This window comes from Pseudorasbora parva, chromosome 17, assembly GCF_024679245.1.
Source record: "Pseudorasbora parva isolate DD20220531a chromosome 17, ASM2467924v1, whole genome shotgun sequence".
Classification (NCBI taxonomy): Eukaryota; Metazoa; Chordata; class Actinopteri; order Cypriniformes; family Gobionidae; genus Pseudorasbora; species Pseudorasbora parva.
The window spans coordinates 43946742-43967225 of NC_090188.1; the positions used below are offsets into that span (position 1 = coordinate 43946742).

Below are 20484 nucleotides of genomic sequence, written 5' to 3' on the forward strand. Positions count from 1 at the left end.
TGAGCAATGCCTGAGGGAAAAAAATGAAAGTTTACATAGTTTCAGTGACATTATTCATCATCACTATATAAAATGCTGAATATAATGTATAATGATGCAATGGAGGAATATTTGTGGGTCCTAATAATAATAATACACAAATAATAATATTATTTTAATAATTATATATAAAAAAAACTCTTCTTTATGTTGGTTTAAAATATCGGGGAAACATATCGAATCGTGAGTTCAGTATCAGACTGGAATTGTAGGTGGTGAGAGCTGACAACCAACGGTGACCAGTCGCATCAAGTTTGGCTGACTTCAGTATATAGGTTAGAGGGTTGTTATCAGTTCTAACCTCGAACTTGACACCGTAAAGATAGTCGTGCAGTCTGTCCACAATGGCCCACTGCAGAGCTAGAAATTCCAGTTTGTGTGCAGGATAATTTATCTCTGAAGGGGAAAAGTTTCGACTAATGAAAGCGATGTGGTGTAACCCTTTATCATGCTCCTGATATAAAACCCTTCCAAGTCCATCCATGCTTGCGTCCACATGCAAGATGTAGGGCTTTTGTACATCAGCAAAGGCTTTCTCCTTGTCTCGCGCATCTTCCGCATGTTGCAGATCTCGTGCTATCTCGATCGGCTCTGATAGCAGCTCTTGTACGGTTCTGTTTGTTGCCTCGTTTAAACACGGCATGCACAACTTGTTGCGTGTGGGTTGTACTGTGCGGTCAGGCCATAGATTTTAACTGCCCTTGTGCTATCTCGTGAGATCATGCAACGTCTATGTCCTTATGAAGGGTTAAATCTGGTCCGTAGTTTAGCAATTTCTCCTTCACTTTTGCGGAGTTTATGACGAAGACAATCCTGTCCCTTACCATCTCGTCTGTATTGGCATAGCCGCATTCTTTAACTAACAATTTTAGTTCTGTGACGAAATTGTCAAAACTTTCACCTTCCGCTTGTATTTTCTCGTGGAATTTGTAACTTGCGAAGATGTGGTTCTTTTTCGGCATCACATATGCTTCGAATCCGTCGTAGTATGTTTTTAAAACCTTCCCGTTTTCATCTGTCAGTGTCCAAGTGTTGTAAATGTCTCTGCCTTTCTCCCCTACCCACAACAGGAGATAGCTGCAATGTTCCTCCTCCGGTTTTTCGTGGAGCGGGCCTTTGAACATCAGCCTGGCGTGTTGCCGAATTCTCCTCCATGCATCAGGCAAGTCGAGGGAATCCCAGTCCATCCTGGGCATCGGAACACCGGCAGAGTCCATCTTGTCTGTGTGGGTTCGTTATTTTCTCTGACACCATGTAATGTTCTCCTTTCACTCTTTGGTGATGTATATTAGAATAAAGACCACTCAGATTTAACCTGCAGTGCGTGTCGTCCATGAGCCAACATTCGCTATGTTTTTATTTCTCTTTCCCTTCTGGGAACCCTCATGCATCTTGGGTAATGCAGTTAAATATACAACAGTACTGTCAAACATTACAGGTACGTTCACAGCAAACGCGACTAAAGCGTCTGGAGCAAATGATTTCCATGTTAAGTCAATGGAAAGGCGCGTTGATGCGCGTCTGGAGGTCCTCGTTAGACATGTTTCACGTGGTGCGATGGATGGGATTCTGCCTCATTCGCGCATCCAGTTCGTTTGAATTTGAAGCGAATTGAGCATCTTGCGCGAGTGGTGCTTTTTGTGCATTCACGCGTTTGAAGTGAATTCATGTCTACGCCCGAGTTGAATTTTTTTTACTTTGGCGTCAATTCGCGCCGCGTTAACGAATGAGGAGCCTGCTTGCTGCTGTCACTTGGTAAAGTGACATGATGAGAAACCCTGCATATAATTTAAAAAATACTGTTATCTTGTCACTAAATGTAGTTTTAATGCTTTTCAGTTTATACTGTAGTTGTTTAAAGCTAAAATATGTGGTTTACTTATACTGACAGTGCCTATTTAAAAAGAATAATCTTGTGTTTTTGGAGTTGTGAGATCCAGGCGATCTCCGGGCACTCAGCGATTGTTAACCCCGGCGAGAGCAGCCTTTCCTCAGCCAGTCCTTCTGGCGTTTGCCGCTGGCTTGGATGTCTCTGTAGAGGTTAAACATGACAATCTTTGGTCCAATTAATCTATCATTGCCTACCAAATCATTTTGACTGAGGGCAAAGTGAAGTTTCATAACTTTATATTTTATTTAAATATACAGTGAAGATAATCCAGGTACTGCGTTGGCTGAACCACATGTGTGGCTGTTAATGCTTAATATATTTTTTTTTGTATTTTCGGACATATTTAACCTGGAGCGCCTTTAACGTGCGTCTATTTCGCTTCAAATGGTCGATTTCTACGCGCGTCCAATTTGCTGCGGACGCGTGAATGGATTCAAAATGTTCACGCGTCAAACTAGAGCCGATTTTGGCGCTCAATTCGCGTTTGGTGTGAACGCAGCGTCAGACATCGAGGTCCTCCAGTCTGACTCCTGGCCTGCATCTCTACATATTCAATATGGGGATGCAGCGGTCAGACATTTATGTCAGAGATTCAGAGTTAGGGAGAGGGAAAGTGTCCTAGGATTTAGGGAGTATAAAGACCTTAAAGCTTTCAAGACACCTGCAGCCTTGGAGCCTCTTCTTAAAGCTGTCCACACCATTGCAGTATCAACAAGTGAACGTGGACATCAAAAGGCTTTCAAATCGGATCTTCCTGAAATGCAACGGACCACCCTTGGATCAGTTTAATGCTCAAACATACAGTATGTGCAGACATAGCTAGCACTAGGGAGGAGAAGTGCAGTATCCACAAACTGTGAAGCCCAAAGTGAAAGGAAAGTGGAGCCCAAAACGTGCTGGAGCCTTTTCTAGGTAAAATGATTTATACAGTATTGTCATTCTCATTTTTTATTTGATGTTTTGTGATTGTATTTTGCTGAGTCTGCTTTTGTATATTTTTCAGGGGTAAAGAAATGAACCATCCTCAAGACTCATGTTTATGTTCTACTGTTCTATGGTTATTATTATTTATTTTATGTACATTTTGGTTCAAAAAAATTTAAATACCGTTTTGCATATTTTATTTATGTTTAGTAGCTCTTTCTAACTCAAGCAAATCCACAAACTTATAAAAGGATTTATTATTTTCTATAAGGTCGTCTGTTGACTGAAGTACATAAAACCCCCTTCAATATAGTTGTTGTTAACTCAGGGGAGGAGAGGAGTCAGCAAAAAAAAAAAAATTAATAGAGTACTGGCACTTCTTTTGGGCCGCTTAAAGCACTGCGGACCAATTCACCCGTTATGCTCAAGCTTTTCCCTGCTTGTGGAAAAATGATTTGTTCACTACAGATTGCCCTATCGCAGTGGTTCTCAAACCCGTCCACCAGCCCTGAACATTTTGAGGTAACACTTTAGAATACTGTTTCTTACTTAATGCATAACTAATAAAGAGTTACTGCAGTACTAATGAATAATTCTTCATTAACACTCAAGTCACTAATATTAACTACTAAGGAATGCGTGTTAACTAATCAATATGTAATAGCATTTTTTTATTGTGTTAAGTATCAATTAGTTAATCAGTAACTATTCAATTCAGTCATGCCTCCTTTGAATTGCGAGAGGAGCAATTCAATTGACTGATAGACAACTACTCTGTAAGTGTTTGTAACTTTTCTCATTTGATTGTTTGTTCATTTGTTGTTGGATAAGTGTGTCTGTGTAGGTCAGAGGTGTGTATTATTAGTTTTGGTATATTCTCTCGGTGTGTGTGGGAGTTAGCATTTGTTGAGTTAGCATTTGTTTGGTCATTGCCACGTTGGGAGTGAGTTTGTTGGGGGCGTTCCCAGCTGCTTTCAATAACGATACTCAAGTGAGTATAAATAGCGTGATAGTCCGCGGCAGCAGAAGCGGCAGTGTGAAGCCCTCCTTGTGTGAAGACCGACGAGTGTAAAGACTTCAACTCTTCCCATTGCAACTCCGCCCGAGCAAGGACCCCGGCAAGGCACTTGAGTATCATCTTCCTTTTCATTATTTGTGTTCGGCTCTAATTCCTATCTGGCCTTTTCTCTGATCTGTATTCACCATGTGCTTTCAAATCTCAACTATAACTACTAGCACTCGTAAATCACGCTCTGTACGCACAAGAGACGCCGCAATCCTAATAATTTGCGCTATATCCTAACATCCTCTGCTACTTTACTCTTTATTCCAATTGGTCTCTGGAATTGCCAGTCGGCTGTAAACAAAGCAGACTTTATTTCATCTATTGGGACTCATTCTCAGCTTAGCCTCATGGCCCTAACTGAGACCTGGATCATACCAGAGGACACTGCCACTCCTGCAGCCCTCTCAACCAATTATACTTTTTCACACACTCCTCGGCCTATTGGGAGGGGTGGGGGTACTGGTTTGCTTATCTCAAATGATTGGAAATTTGATCCATTACCGTCTCTACCGGCCAATTCATTTGAATCGCACTCAATCACTATTACTCACCCAGTTAAAATCCATGTGGTAGTGGTCTATCGTCCTCCAGGTCACCTCGGTAACTTTGTGGAGGAGTTGGATGTGTTACTTTTTTAGCTTCCCTGAGGATGGCACTCACCTGATTCTGCTTGGTGACTTCAACATCCATCTTGATAAACACCTAGCTGCAGACTTCAGCACTCTACTGACTTCATTTGACCTTAAGTTAGTATCTACTACGGCTACTCACAGATCAGGTAACCAATTAGACCTGGTCTACACACGCAACTGCTCCACGGACAACACTTTAGTTACTCCATTACACACCTCAGACCACTTTCTCATCACTCTTAACCTCATACTGACTCCTGATACAAAACGTACTCCTACACAGATTACCTTTCGGCGTAATCTACGCTCACTCTCTCCCTCTCGCCTATCCACTATGGTTTCATCTTCACTCCCTCCACCTGCTCAGTTCTCAGCACTGGACACTAACAGTGCTACCGACACTCTTTGCTCCACTCTAACATCCTCCTTAGACAGTTTTTCCCCCCTTTCATCCAGACCAGCCCGCCCCACCCCATCTGCCCCCTGGCTGTCTGAAGTTCTCCGTGAACATCGCTCTGGACTCAGGGCGGCAGAGAGGAAATGGCAGAAATCTAAAAACAATACTGACCTTGCCTTTTATCAGTCTCTTCTCTCTTCTTTCTCTACAAATGTCTCCACTGCTAAAACAACATACTACCACAACAAAATCAACAATTGCTCTGACTCTCGCCAACTCTTTAAAACATTCTCCTCTCTCCTTTGTCCACCTCCTCCCCCTCCTTCATCAACTCTTACAGCTGATGACTTTGCATCATTTTTCACCAACAAAACAGCTCTCATTAGCAAACAGTTCTCCTCATCACAAACTGACACGCACATCTCAACAACTAACACAAACACGCTTCCATCCTTCTCTCCACTCTCCGAGGCAGATATTTCTAAACTCAACCTTTCCAATCACCCTACTACCTGTCCACTTGATCCTATTCCCACTCACCTCCTTCAGGCTATTTCTTCTTCAATCACTCCTGCACTCACTCACATTGTCAACACTTCTCTTCACACGGGCACCTTTCCCACAGCATTTAAGCAGGCTCGGGTAACCCCACTGCTTAAGAAACCCTCTCTGAATCCAGCACTTTTAGAAAACTACCGACCGGTATCCCTTCTGCCTTTCATTGCAAAGACCCTTGAGCGAGTTGTGTTCAATCAACTCTCTATGTTTCTTGAACGGGACAACCTCCTAGACAACAACCAATCCGCCTTCAAAAGCGGCCATTCGACCGAGACTGCCTTGCTCTCGGTAACTGAGGCACTGAGACTGGCAAAAGCAGCTTCCAAATCCTCAGTGCTCATTCTGCTGGATCTGTCTGCTGCTTTTGACACAGTTAACCACCAGATCCTCCTGTCAACACTTAAGAGGACGGGGATCTCAGGATCTGCTCTCCAGTGGTTCAGGTCTTACCTCTCTGGTAGGTCCTACAGGGTGTCATGGAGAGGTGAAGTGTCTAAGTCACATCATCTAGCTACTGGGGTTCCACAGGGCTCAGTCCTTGGACCACTTCTCTTCTCCATCTACATGTCATCATTAGGTTCCGTCATTCAGAAACACGGCTTCTCCTATCACTGCTATGCTGATGACACTCAACTCTACTTCTCATTTCAACCAGATGATCCTACAGTCAGTGTTCGTATAGCTGCCTGTCTGACAGACATTTCTGACTGGATGAAAGAGCATCATCTTAAACTCAATCTTGCAAAGACAGAATTACTTGTTTTCTCAACCAACCCAGCACTTCATCAAAATTTCTCCATTCAGCTTGGTTCATCGACCATAACTCCATCAAGGACAGCAAGAAACCTTGGAGTTGTGATTGATGACCAGTTAAACTTCACTGACCACATTACTGCAACAGCCTGGTCCTGCAGATTTGCTTTATACAACATTAGAAAGATTAGACCCTTCCTATCAGAACAGGCTGCACAACTCCTGGTTCAAGCTCTTGTTCTCTCCAGACTGGACTATTGTAATGCTCTTCTGGCTGGGCTTCCAGCATGCACTATCAAACCCTTGCAGCTGATCCAGAATGCAGCGGCGAGAGTGGTCTTTAATGAGCCGAAGAGAGCGCATGTTACGCCTCTCTTCATCAAACTGCACTGGTTGCCAATGGCTGCTCGCATCAAATTCAAGGCACTAGTTATCGCCTACAAAACAACCACTGGCTCTGCACCAATATACCTAAACTCACTTGTTCAGACTTACACACCCTCCAGAAGCTTGCGTTCTGCGAGTGAGCGGCGCCTCGTGGTTCCATCCCAAAGAGGCATGAAATCGCTCTCACGGACATTTTCCTGGACCGTTCCCACCTGGTGGAATGACCTGCCGATCTCAATTCGTGCTGCCGAGTCTGTAGCCATTCTTAAAAAAACATCTTAAGACACATCTTTTCCATTTGCACTTGACCAATACAGAATAGCACTTACTGATCACCACAGCAACGACCAAAAGCGCACACTCCTGGATCATATCTACATCTCTCATCTGGATTTGTGCCTTCAGGCGGGTATGTTACATAGTTATCATAACTATCAGAATCCAGTGTTCTGTATATTGCGTACGTGAGTTTTTGTTGTAGATGGCTATTGCTGCGCGTTTAGCTAGAATACAAAACCAACCCATTGGGCCACTGAATCTGCATTAACGACAACAGCTGGGGCAACAGCCTTAGTCCTAATGGGTTGTAGCTATCATAGCTATCAAAATCCAGTGTTCGGCACTTTGCGTACGTGAGTTTTTGTTGTAGATGTCTGTCTTTAAAAAAAAAAAAAAAAAAAAAAAAAAAATATTGTTGTGTATTGTGCTAATTAATTGAGATTTCTTACAGCTCTTACAGGTTTTTGGCCTTGTCTGTTCCGTTGCTTCTATTACTCTCCCCTTTTTTGTAAGTCGCTTTGGATAAAAGCGTCTGCTAAATGATTAAATGGAAAATGTAAATGTAAGAACTACTATTAAGTAACTACTAATTCAGCTTCACAAGGAATAACTATTAAGTAACTACTAATTAACAGTGATGCACAGTATCAGATCGAGGCCCTTTCTTCTTCTTTAGTACTAATGTTGTTAGATAAATAATAATAGATTTATTTATAATAGATTTTATTTATAATGCACTTTTCATTCCGAAGAATCTCAAAGTGCAACAAGGGGGGGGGGGGGAGAATAACAACAAAAAATGAATAACAAGTAAAAATATAGAATACTACAAACAATCAACCAACACAGAAAACAGAACAGAAACAGAGCTGATGGTGAACAGAAACAGAGCTGATGGTGAACAGAAACAGAGCTGATGGTGAACAGAAACAGAGCTGATGGTGAACAGAAACAGAGCTGATGGTGAACAGAAACAGAGCTGATGGTGAACAGAAACAGAGCTGATGGTGGAAGTCTCTGTTAGCTCTGCAGCACACTGTTAGCTCCGCAGCACACTGTTAGCTCCGCAGCACACTGTTAGCTCCGCAGCACACTGTTAGCTCCGCAGCACACTGTTAGCTCCGCAGCACACTGTTAGCTCCGCAGCACACTGTGGTCCACTCCATGTTTCAGATTTCTCCCAGCGGCAGTGTCCCGATAACATCGCCGAGGCATGACAGCTGAAGACCAGATGATGGGGCTTCTTCATGATGATTCAAACGATGGGGATCGCTGCAGCACCATGCAGGAGGCAGAACATTCCTCCGGGCACTTCTGTGGACACACCGGGGCCGGCGCAGATGTCCAAGCCGCTCCACGGTCGCAATGCAGGACGGAACAGCGGCGCAGCCGAGAAGCAGAACATTCCAACATCATGCCGGACGCCGACGACGAGAGCCCGGATGACGCTAGCCCGGTGCAAACTTCAGCCACCATGCAGCTTAAGCCCAAGGGAGACCACCAGTGAGCACCCGCGGCGAGAAACATCAAATGTCCTTCAAACCAGAACCAACCGCAGCAATTCAAACATAAACATTAGAGAAGCGGTTGAAAACGGCGAAAGGACGAACAACGTCCTCTCAGTGGCTGCCAGCAATCAGCAACAGTCCCAATTGTAGCTCTGACTGTTAGACTAGTCACAAACATAAGAAAATAAAATAAAATGTAAATCTAATAGTACATTAACATGATTTGTTGTGGGTGGAGAAGCGGCGAACAGACAACGCCAGCGTCCTCTCCCCCACATTGCCTAGCCAAAATGTACTACTGTTATGTGTACTATATGTAAATATTCATTTACATTCACTCGCAAATGTGCCGATTAATGTTTCTGTCTGTGTGTCCCCACGCTATAATGTTGCAGTTCTTGCAGCATTAAATCAGAGAAAACAATTCTAGTGAAAGAGTACACAGAGATTCATGAGTGCACATGCAGAGTGCACAAAAGTCCAGTTTTGTGCGAGAGAATGGATTGAGATTCCGCTTGTAAGCAGAGATTTATTGCTTGTAAACTTGATGTGCTCTCGCGGTACAATATTAATACTACATTAATGAGGATGTTGATGATTTTTTTTTTTTTTTTTAATGTAAGTATTGTCTGCAACCAGAAGTTCAGGACGGAACCGATCGAGGCCCTTTCTTCTTCTTTAGTACTAATGTTGTTAGATAAATAATAATAGATTTATTTATAATAGATTTTATTTATAATGCACTTTTCATTCCGAAGAATCTCAAAGTGCAACAAAATGTACTACATGCAGAGTACATGCAGAGTGCACAAAATGTGAGCGCACACGCAATTTCTGTGAGTCCAGTTTTGTGCGAGAGAATGGATTGAGATTCCGCTTGTAAGCAGAGATTTATTGCTTGTAAACTTGATGTGCTCTCGCGGTACAATATTAATACTACATTAATGAGGATGTTGATGATTTTTTTTTTTTTTTTTATGTAAGTATTGTCTGCAACCAGAAGTTCAGGACGGAACCCCATCCCCAATCTAAGTGCCTTGCCAACATGGCTCAGGCATTTTATGTTTATGTGATACCAAATGATTTCTGTATTTAAGGCAATGACTGAGGGGAAAATGAGAATACAGGGAACCTATGAGTCATTAAAAAAGAATTACCAAATAGTTCTCAAGGAGATACTTAGAACCTGGAACAGTATTCTAAAGTGAAAACAAACCCATTCATAATTATTGAAGAATTACCAAATAGTTCTCAAGGAGTTACTTAGAACCTGGAACAGTATTCTAAAGTGAAAACAAACCCATTCATAATTAATGAAGAATTACCAAATAGTTAATAGTTAAATAATTAAGCCTAACTACCATTAATACAGAACTAATAAAGGCAATTTGACCCTCTATTCTAAAGTGAAAGTTTTATCCTCATTAATTATGACACTTATTGAATGATATTTAAGTTTACCAACCAGAATAAGTCAATAATTAAGCCTAACTACCATTAATACAGTACTAATAAAGGCAATTTGACCCTCTATTCTAAAGTGAACGTTTTATATCCAATTATGGTAGTAATTTATATAAGTTAATAAGCAGCTTCTACAGACACAAAACATATTTTTTGTCTATTTGGATAAATAGTGAAAGGTACAACATGAACGTATTGGCAACATTTAAACAAAGGTGTTTTTACCTCAAAATACATAAAATATATTTTATATCATATACACATTTACAATTTTCCTTTTACCATTTTATAGATACATGTTACTTCCCTAAACACAAACATAACAATTTAACAGAGACTAAAAATAACAATACAACTTAATGGGTAAATGGGCAATCTAGCATTACAATTATATTTTGAGCCCCTAATCTCACTCAAACCTCTAAACATACACATAATGATTTTTTTAAAGTGAAAATATATAAAGAAAAACATAACTAACAAAAGTGTAATCACAATCATTTCTTTATTGTGAAAATGTCAAAAGCGGTACCAATAGTAGTCCAAATGACGATGTGTTGCAGTCGAAGTCATCTCTGGTGATATAGTTTTGTATGAGGAAACGTTACAGAGAATTTAAGTTATTTAATTTAAACTTAATCCCACTATTTGAAGGCGCGCGCGTTTCTCATTCACCACAGACTAAAAACTAAAACACGGCTTGTCGCAATCTGTGACGAAGCAGGCGAGAGCCAATGAGCGTTTGATATCACTGGCGTAAAACGCAATGTTTGAATTCCCAACCAGCGCGGAATTTGTATGCGGTCGCTGTTGAAGAGAAAGTCGGAGCGCAGGATTTGTTTACGGTCGCTGTTGAAGAGAAAGATGGAGCGCAGGATTTGTTTACGGTCGCTGTTGAAGAGAAAGATGGAGCGCGGGATTTGTTTACGGTCGCTGTTGAAGAGAAAGATGGAGCGCGGGATTTGTTTACGGTCGCTGTTGAAGAGAAAGATGGAGCGCAGGATTTGTTTACGGTCGCTGTTGAAGAGAAAGATGGAGCGCGGGATTTGTTTACGGTCGCTGTTGAAGAGAAAGTCGGAGCGCAGGATTTGTTTACGGTCGCTGTTGAAGAGAAAGATGGAGCGCAGGATTTGTTTACGGTCGCTGTTGAAGAGAAAGATGGAGCGCGGGATTTGTTTACGGTCGCTGTTGAAGAGAAAGATGGAGCGCGGGATTTGTTTACGGTCGCTGTTGAAGAGAAAGATGGAGCGCAGGATTTGTTTACGGTCGCTGTTGAAGAGAAAGATGGAGCGCGGGATTTGTTTACGGTCGCTGCTGAAGAGAAAGATGGAGAATGCTGGATAAAGAAGTTCCTCGTATTGATTCTAAAGATGTGGATTACACCGAACGAATTAAATCAGTGTCTTTTGTGAATTTATGTTGCGTTTTGGTGTACTTTCTAGTCATTGTGGCCCATGGCAAGCAACATAAGTATTACTTGATAAATCATGGTTAAATGATTACAGAAATCGTATTCATTTTAGGGTTTTAAGGTGTAGTTTGTTTAATGTAAATCCTTTGAACTGAGTGTGCAGCAGAATGTGTATTGCTTTTAATGTTTTACGTATTGGATTAATGTAGAACCACGCTTTACATAAAAATATACATAACTGCTAAACAATAAGAACTTATCTTTAGAATAGAGGGTCAAATTGCCTTTATTAGTACTGTATTAATGGTAGTTAGGCTTAATTATTGACTTATTCTGGTTAGTAAACTTAAATATCATTCAATAAGTGTCATAATTAATGAGGATAAAACTTTCACTTTAGAATAGAGGGTCAAATTGCCTTTATTAGTTCTGTATTAATGGTAGTTAGGCTTAATTATTTAACTATTAACTATTTGGTAATTCTTCATTAATTATGAATGGGTTTGTTTCCACTTTAGAATACTGTTCCAGGTTCTAAGTAACTCCTTGAGAACTATTTGGTAATTCTTCAATAATTATGAATGGGTTTGTTTTCACTTTAGAATACTGTTCCTGGTTCTAAGTAACTCCTTGAGAACTATTTGGTAATTCTTCAATAATTATGAATGGGTTTGTTTTCACTTTAGAATACTGTTCCAGGTTCTAAGTATCTCCTTGAGAACTATTTGGTAATTCTTTTTTAATGACTCATAGGTTCCCTGTATTCTCATTTTCCCCTCAGTCATTGCCTTAAATACAGAAATCATTTGGTATCACATAAACATAAAATGCCTGAGCCATGTTGGCAAGGCACTTAGATTGGGGATGGGGTTCCGTCCTGAACTTCTGGTTGCAGACAATACTTACATAAAAAAAAAAAAAAAAAATCATCAACATCCTCATTAATGTAGTATTAATATTGTACCGCGAGAGCACATCAAGTTTACAAGCAATAAATCTCTGCTTACAAGCGGAATCTCAATCCATTCTCTCGCACAAAACTGGACTCACAGAAATTGCGTGTGCGCTCACATTTTGTGCACTCTGCATGTGCACTCATGAATCTCTGTGTACTCTTTCACTAGAATTGTTTTCTCTGATTTAATGCTGCAAGAACTGCAACATTATAGCGTGGGGACACACAGACAGAAACATTAATCGGCACATTTGCGAGTGAATGTAAATGAATATAGTACACATAACAGTAGTACATTTATCTAACAACATTAGTACTAAAGAAGAAGAAAGGGCCTCGATCTGATACTGTGCATCACTGTTAATTAGTAGTTACTTAATAGTAGTTCTTAAGGAGGCATGACTGAATTGAATAGTTACTGATTAACTAATTGATACTTAACACAATTAAAAAATGCTATTACATATTGATTAGTTAACACTCATTCCTTAGTAGTTAATATTAGTGACTTGAGTGTTAATGAAGAATTATTCATTAGTACTGCAGTAACTCTTTATTAGTTATGCATTAAGAAAGAAACAGGATTCTAAAGTGTTACCCATTTTGACTGTTTCCCTATATCTGACACACCCGTTGTCAGATCTTGCAGTCTCTACTAATGAGCTCATGAGTTGAATCAGGTGTGATATATGAGGAAGAGTCTTAATCAGGGTTGGGCCTTGAACAGGGAGGCATGCATTTCCTGATAGATTGTGACATAATGACTTCCTTTTAATTTTTTTTTCAGAAAATACTGCACCCTAACAAATAACTCCTAACAAAGGGAGTATCACATAAAAACACACACACACACACACACACACACACACACACACACACACACACACACACACACACACACACACACACACACACACACACAATACGACTTCTGAAGAAAAAGAAACCTTATTTGGTTTCACGTCTGTTTATAGCCTCTCACGAGTGCACATTCCAGTGATGGCATCCTCAAAGTTATTTAAAGCCAAGCTCTTGATGTGTTTGTCACACATGCTTCATAACCGGTCGAACAATAAAATTCTCATTAATGTATAAAACTCATCATGGAGAACAGCTTTTGATGGGGAACAGACTCGTAACACACCTAGGAGTGTAACTCTGACTGTGTGAATTAATTCTGTCGCTCTGTTGTCCTCTCGATGATAGCTGGTGTGCGGTCAGATTTCTGCTCCGCTGTTCACCACTTCAGGGCACTGCGCTTGCTGCTCATGGTACACCAGAGGCCAGTCTCGAGAGACTGCTATCTTTAATATATCTTACAATATCAATGTCAGGTCCTTTAGTAGATTTTCTGGCAGCGTGAAAACTTGTGTTGAATATCTCAGATTGGGTCCTGCAGAGAGCGGGGTGGTATCCACAGTGGTCAGCCCCGAGCAGGCGCTGGTTATGGAACAAGACTTACCAGCCCTTCTGTGAAAAGAGGCTATAGAGAGGGCCACTCCCCACAGCTGAGAGTCAGGGGTATAACAGCCGGTACTTTAGCTCTGAAGAAGGACGGTGGGGTGCGTCCCATTCTATATCTGCGCCAGTGAAATCGCACTGTAACTAAACATAAAGGGTTAGTTCACCGAAAATTATCATTATGTCATTAATGACTCACCCTCATGTTGTTCCACACCCGTAAGACCTCCGTTCATCTTCAGACACAGTTTAAGATATTTTATATTTAGTCTGAGAAATTTCTGTCCCGCCATTGAAAATGTATGTACGCTATACAGTCCCTTTCCAGAAGGATCAGAAAGGTCATAAAAACATCATCAAAGTAGTCCATATGTTACATCAGTGGGTTAGTTAGAAGTTTTTGAAGCATCAAACATACATTTTGGTCCAAACATAACAAAAACTACGACTTTATTCAGCATTGTCTTCTCTTCCGGGTCTGTTTTCAGCTTCTGATGTGTTATCTGGTGTGCCTGAGCTTCTTTATAGTCTGAGGAGATGCACACTGTAAACTAAACAACCTTCGCAAACATGCCTAAGGATTTCCACACAGAGGAACACTTGCATTCTTTTGCTCACCCATATTTATCTGAACCTGTATACACGGGCGCACCAGATAGCACGTCAGCAGTGGAACTCCAGAGTCTGGAGAGCTTGTAACATAGTGCACACTACGATTTCACACATAAGGATTATGGTGGTGTGGGTATTGGGTTACCGCAGCGTCGCTTTGGCATACTCTCGGCAAGCCTGTGACCAACTTGTTCGACCTATCAGAAGCTGACATTATCTTGTTCAGGGGTGCTTTATAGTTTCCTCATCTATTTTACAAACCTGATTCCAAACAAGTTGGGACACTGTAGAAATTGTGAATAAAACGAAATGCAATAATTTACAAGTTGGGACAGGTAGCAATAAGAGGCCGCAAAAGTTAAATGTACATATAAGGAACAGCTGGAGGACCAATTTGCAACTTATTAGGTCAATTGGCAACATGATTGGGTATAAAAAGAGCCTCTCAGAGTGGCAGTGTCTCTCAGAAGGCAAGATGGGCAGAGGATCACCAATCCCCCCAATGCTGCGGCGGACAATAGTGGAGCGATATCAGAAAGGAGTTTCTCAGAGAAAAATTGCAAAGAGTTTAAAGTTATCATCATCTGCAGCGCATAATATCATCCAAAGATTCAGAGAATCTGGAACAATCTCTGTGCGTAAGGGTCAAGGCCAGAAAACCATACTGGATGCCCGTGATCTTCAGCCCTTAAACACACACAGGAATGCTACTGTAATGGACATCACAACATGGGCTCAGGAATACTTCCAGAAAACTTCGGTGAACACAATCCACCGTCCCATTCGCCGTCGCCGGCTAAAACTGAAAGGTCAAAAAAGAAGCCATATCTAAACATGATCCAGAAGCGCAGGCGTTTCCTCTGGGCCAAGGCTCATTTAAAATGGACTGTGGCAAAGTGGAAAACTGTTCTGGGGTCAGACGAATCAAAATGTGAAGTTCTTTTTGGAAAACTGGGAAGCCATGTCATCCGGACTAAAGAGGACAAGGACAACCCAAGTTGTTATCAGCTTTTAGTTTATGGCTGCGGAGAAGAAGGATCCGCTGACTGAAATGGCCAGCCTGCAGTCCAGATCTTTCACCATTAGAAAACATTTGGCACATCATAAAGAGGAAGATGCGACAAAGAAGACCTAAGACAGTTAAGCAAGTAGAAGCCTGTATTAGACAAGAATGGGACAATAATCTTACACGGTGTGTTAATAGGCCAGAGGAGAACTGGCACCCCGACTGAGTCTGGTTTCTCCCAAGGTTTATTTTTCTCCATCATGCCCTGATGGAGTTTTGGTTCCTTGCCACTGTCGCCTTTGGCTTGGCTTACTCAGTTGGGGACACTAAAAATATGATTAAAGTTATTCAACTTATTATACAAATAAAATGTATGAATTAGGTCTTATTTAATTCTATAAACTATAACACTGATCTGCCAACATTGTTGCTATATGATAAATTAAAATAAGCTGATAACATCACTGTTTACTCCAGAACGACTGTACAGCCAAATCTAATTTTGTCGCAATATTATCCTGTTTGACACTGTGAAGCTGCTCTGACACAATCGTGATTGTAAAAGCGCTATATAAATAAAGTTGATTGATTGATTGATTGATTGATTGATTGATTGACAACATTCCTATTCCTACAGACGTTTGCAGACTGATATAAAAACAGGGGATGACACACTGGTAAACATGGCCTTGGCCCAACTTTTCTGAGATGTGTTGATGCCATGAAATTTAAAATCAACTTATTTTTTCCCTTTAAAATTATACATTTTTGTCAGTTTAACCATTTGATGTCATCCATGTTATATTCTGAATAAAATATTGAAATTTGAAACGTCCACTTTATTGCATTCTGTTCTTATTCCCAATTTGTAGTGTCCCAACTTTTTTGGAATATTTTTTTCTTGATTACACATTTTAATTTGATGTTCCTTAAAATGTTAAAATGTATTTGTTATACATTATACATTCTGTAGCCAACACACAGTTTTTCAAATGGGTTTTGTGCTGCCTTTAAATTTAGTCAACTTAAAATGTCAAGTTGTATTAAGTGACAACTTGTGTTGTGTGTGTATATATATATATATATATATATATGTGTGTGTGTGTGTGTGTGTGTGTGTGTGTGTGTGTGTGTGTGTGTGTGTGTGTGTGTGTTTTAATGGATGAGGAAAATATAGCGCCTTAAAATCTGCATCTAGTAAAACATGAAAGTTCACTACAAAGAACCGGTTCAAAACTGGACTTCACAATCACTTTCATTTCTCTAAAAGTGTCCACCCAGAGAGCTTTATAGCTCACACTCACACACACAAGGGCTCATTCCGAGAGGAGATGGGACTGTGTAAGTACCTTATCATATCACTGCAGGATCTTAATGTTGGTTTATATCTGCATTACAGGAATCTTACCCTTATTTTCTCTTCTATTAGTAACATTCGCCCTAGCCGGTGCTGGAGCAGGTAAAATCTAACAAACAAACTATAATTTCATAATCATATTATGAATAAATAAGTTTATATTTTGAGGGGTTTCGCCGAGGGTTTTGTATAATTTGATTGACTTTAAAAATTTTATTCAGAAAAAAATGGGGTATAGTGGAACACATTAGATGGTGCTAGTTTCCCCTGAGTGTGTTGCCTTAACGTTTAAAGCGGTCTTGATCGGTGTGTGTGTGTGTGTGTGTGTGTCAGCCGGTACAGTCGCTGCTGCTCCTCTAGTTCTGACGGCGGTGGGCTTCACCGGAGCCGGGATCGCCGCGAGCTCTTGTGCGGCATGGATGATGAGCACCGCCGCGGTGGCGAACGGAGGAGGAGTCGCTGCCGGCTCCGCGGTCGCGGTCCTTCAAGCCGCTGGTAATGTAGACGCCAGGATTGTGGGAGATGACGTGGATGTCAATAAAAAAAAGAAATGGGTAACACTTTACAACACGGGTTCACTAATATGATTAATTAATGTTTAACTAATGCACAGATAATCATGAGTTAATGTATGACTCATGAAGAACTAACACATTTATTAATGATCACTGCATCAGCAACTAACGAACATTCATCATCATTAATAGATCAAGTAATCATTCAATTGTTATTAGTTAAATGTGTCATAATGTATTAATTCCTTAATAACATATTATATTAACTAATAATGTAAATTAACGTGTTAACTACCACAACGGGTAAAAGCCATGCATTTCAACTTCCAGTCGTCTGCGTTAATTAATCATCAGCTGATGATTTATAAAGGTATCATTATGTTCTGACTTTACTTGGTGAGGCACATGAATAACTAATTGTTAAGTAACACGTGCTTTTGAATTGATTTTGAATTAGTTAATAGTGATGTGCCTCAGCAAGTAAAGTCAGAACATAATGATACCTTTATAAATCGTTAGCTTGTAACAGTCATAGCCTATTACAGGGCATGCTTTTCTTTTCTTTTCTGGGGGGCTATGTTCATCCTCACCATTAGGGGTTGCTAGTAGTATACGTATGTTTGGAATAAGTTTGAGGAAAAGCAGAAGAAGAATCAGATCCAGTTTGATTTGCCTCATGCGGTCTGCGGCTCTCGGGAAACTGTTTGTTTGCTGCCCAACTGTATATAGTTTTCTATATATTTTAGAGATTCATTATTTGTAAATAGGTTGACTGAAGTTAAGTTGTTGTTGTTTTTATGAATAAGGTGGTAATTTGTTTTATTTTATTTTTCTTTGTAGAGGATATTTATGTTATGCTTCATCCTGGATTATTTGTCATAGGACCTGTTGGTTTGAGTACCTTTGGATGCAGTAGTGCTATTGGCCAAAGGATGGAAACAAAAATAACTTTTCTATAAGGTCATCCTTACACCGACTACCAACTATGATCAAAGACTGAGCCCATGCTTAGGAAACTGACATGTGCTGTCTAGTGTTCCTATCCCTAACCCGCTTTCCAGAACCCCTTCCAATAACAGGCTGCTTTGTGAGGTTTTGATTTATTGATTATAGGGTTTGTATGTCTATATAATTATAATTATAAAAGAGTTTATTTGTGCATTTTTTTTTCTGTTGGTTTTTCATTTTGATCTCTGAGATACTCTCTATCCTTTCCTGGGTATTTTGCAAATATGATCCCTCCCTTTTATGTCTTGTAACCCATTGGTGCTAGGTAGCCAAGACATTTATAAGCTAATGATTAATTAAAGCAGACGACTGGAAGCTGAAATGCATGGCTTTGACGCGTGTGGTAATTAACACGTTAATTTATATTATTAGTTAATATAATATGTTATTAGGGAATTAATAGCTACATTATGACACATTTAACTAATAACAATTTAATGAATAGTTCTTCCTGAGTCATACATTAACTCATGATTATCTGTGCATTAGTTAAGCATTAATTAATCATATTAGTGCACCAGTGTTGTAAAGTGTTACCAAGAAATGTGCATTTGATATTTCATTTTATAATAATTTATGTTGGGCTGAAAGAGTGTTTTGTCTTCAGGTACAGCTGGGATCCCAGTTGTGGGTCAGGCGGCTGTGGGCGCTACAGGGGCCGCTGTGGGGACAATCCTGGGCCTCCTCATCTGAGCGGAGCCACTGAAATAATCTGATCAATATACAAATAAAACTCTTCATTACTGCACAGTCTGCCTCTTTCATAATGACTTTAGTCTGCATCTCGCTTTACTTTCATAAAGGTGTGTGTGTGTGTGTGTGTGTGTGTGTGTGTGTGTGTGTGTGTGTGTGTGTGTGAGAGAGAGAGAGAGAGAGAGAGATACTTAGAAATAGAAGGGATAAGGAATAAAACTACAGTCATACAGGCAATTGTAATTATACACCAAAACATATTTCAAAATATAGTAAAAATATATTTGATTTAAAAAAAATAATAATAAAATATATAAAAAATATTTCTATTTTAGTTTGAGGAACATGACAGTTGAGGGTTTTTCTGTCAGGTAGTTTTAATGTTGTGGCTGATCAGTGAGTTTTACTCTTCTAACACGTTTTAATGTAAAGACAAAATCTAGTTTTGATCTCTGGTAGGCTATTCCATCCACATTTGCATTTAGTATGCAAGCTACTGTAAGACTGGAAATGTATTTTCTTGCAAAAATACTTAATCGAGCTTCACTGAGTACAATATTTATTTAGTGAATATTTACCTTAAATGAACGAGTTCACTTGTCATTGAGATCATTAAAGAAGACTGACTAAACCAAGCGGCTCCTCACCCAGTTTCTCTTCAAGCCAATTCAGAAGTGACTTGCAATTCCTCGACTGGCCGCTAGGGACAGGCTCCGGAAGAGAAAATGTTCAGCACAAATCTGAATGGGTTACCTCCTTTATACCCGTATGTCCGGGGGAGTGGCACATTCCTCTCGCCAACTCTCATTAGCCATTCTTGAAGTGTCAGATGTTTGGGGCTCCCAAAAGTGACCCCTAGTGTCAGCATTCAACACCACATCTGGTTTCCTACATCAGGAGAGGCATTATTTGTAATGCATTAACCCCAACACTGGGGGAAATGGCACTTTCTTTGAAGCCTTTGAAACTCGCAGCTTCACTATTAGTAGAAAGATGCAGCACAAGACAGATAATACACACACACACACACACACACACACACACACACACACACACACACACACACACACACACACACACACACACACACACAGCTCTGTCAATAATACATTTTTGCTATCATGCTTCATGTCAGTTGGTTCTTTGCCTCTGCATCGTGCATTAAAATAGTTTAATCCACAGTTGGCCATGGATCACCCCTTACATATGAAGCTTTTGGTTTAAATGATATACAGATTACTATAAAAATATAGAGATGTCATATCAAGCATTGGACCCACTCAATGTAAAGCTTTAAACATGTTTGAGTCAATGTGGATATACACTCACCTAAAGGATTATTAGGAACACCTGTTCAATTTCTCATTAATGCAATTATCTAATCAACCAATCACATGGCAGTTCTTCTGTGCATTTAGGGGTGTGGTCCTGGTCAAGACAATCTCCTGAACTCCAAACTGAATGTCAGAATGGGAAAGAAAGGTGATTTAAGCAATTTTGAGCCTGGCATGGTCATTGGTGCCAGACGGGCCGGTCTGAGTATTTCACAATCTGCTCAGTTACTGGGA

General features: G+C 40.2%; 1 protein-coding gene across 1 annotated transcript; it reads left to right on the forward strand.

Moving 5' to 3' along the window:
* The first annotated feature begins 16620 nt into the window (after window positions 1–16620).
* LOC137045692 (interferon alpha-inducible protein 27-like protein 2A) lies at window positions 16621–18965 on the forward strand. The gene is made up of 4 exons (XM_067422550.1): window positions 16621–16684; window positions 16773–16802; window positions 17034–17195; window positions 18831–18965. Exons 1-4 carry the CDS (start codon window positions 16675–16677, stop codon window positions 18914–18916), a joined length of 288 nt encoding a protein of 95 aa, XP_067278651.1. The 5' UTR covers window positions 16621–16674; the 3' UTR covers window positions 18917–18965.
* The last annotated feature ends 1519 nt before the right edge of the window (window positions 18966–20484 follow it).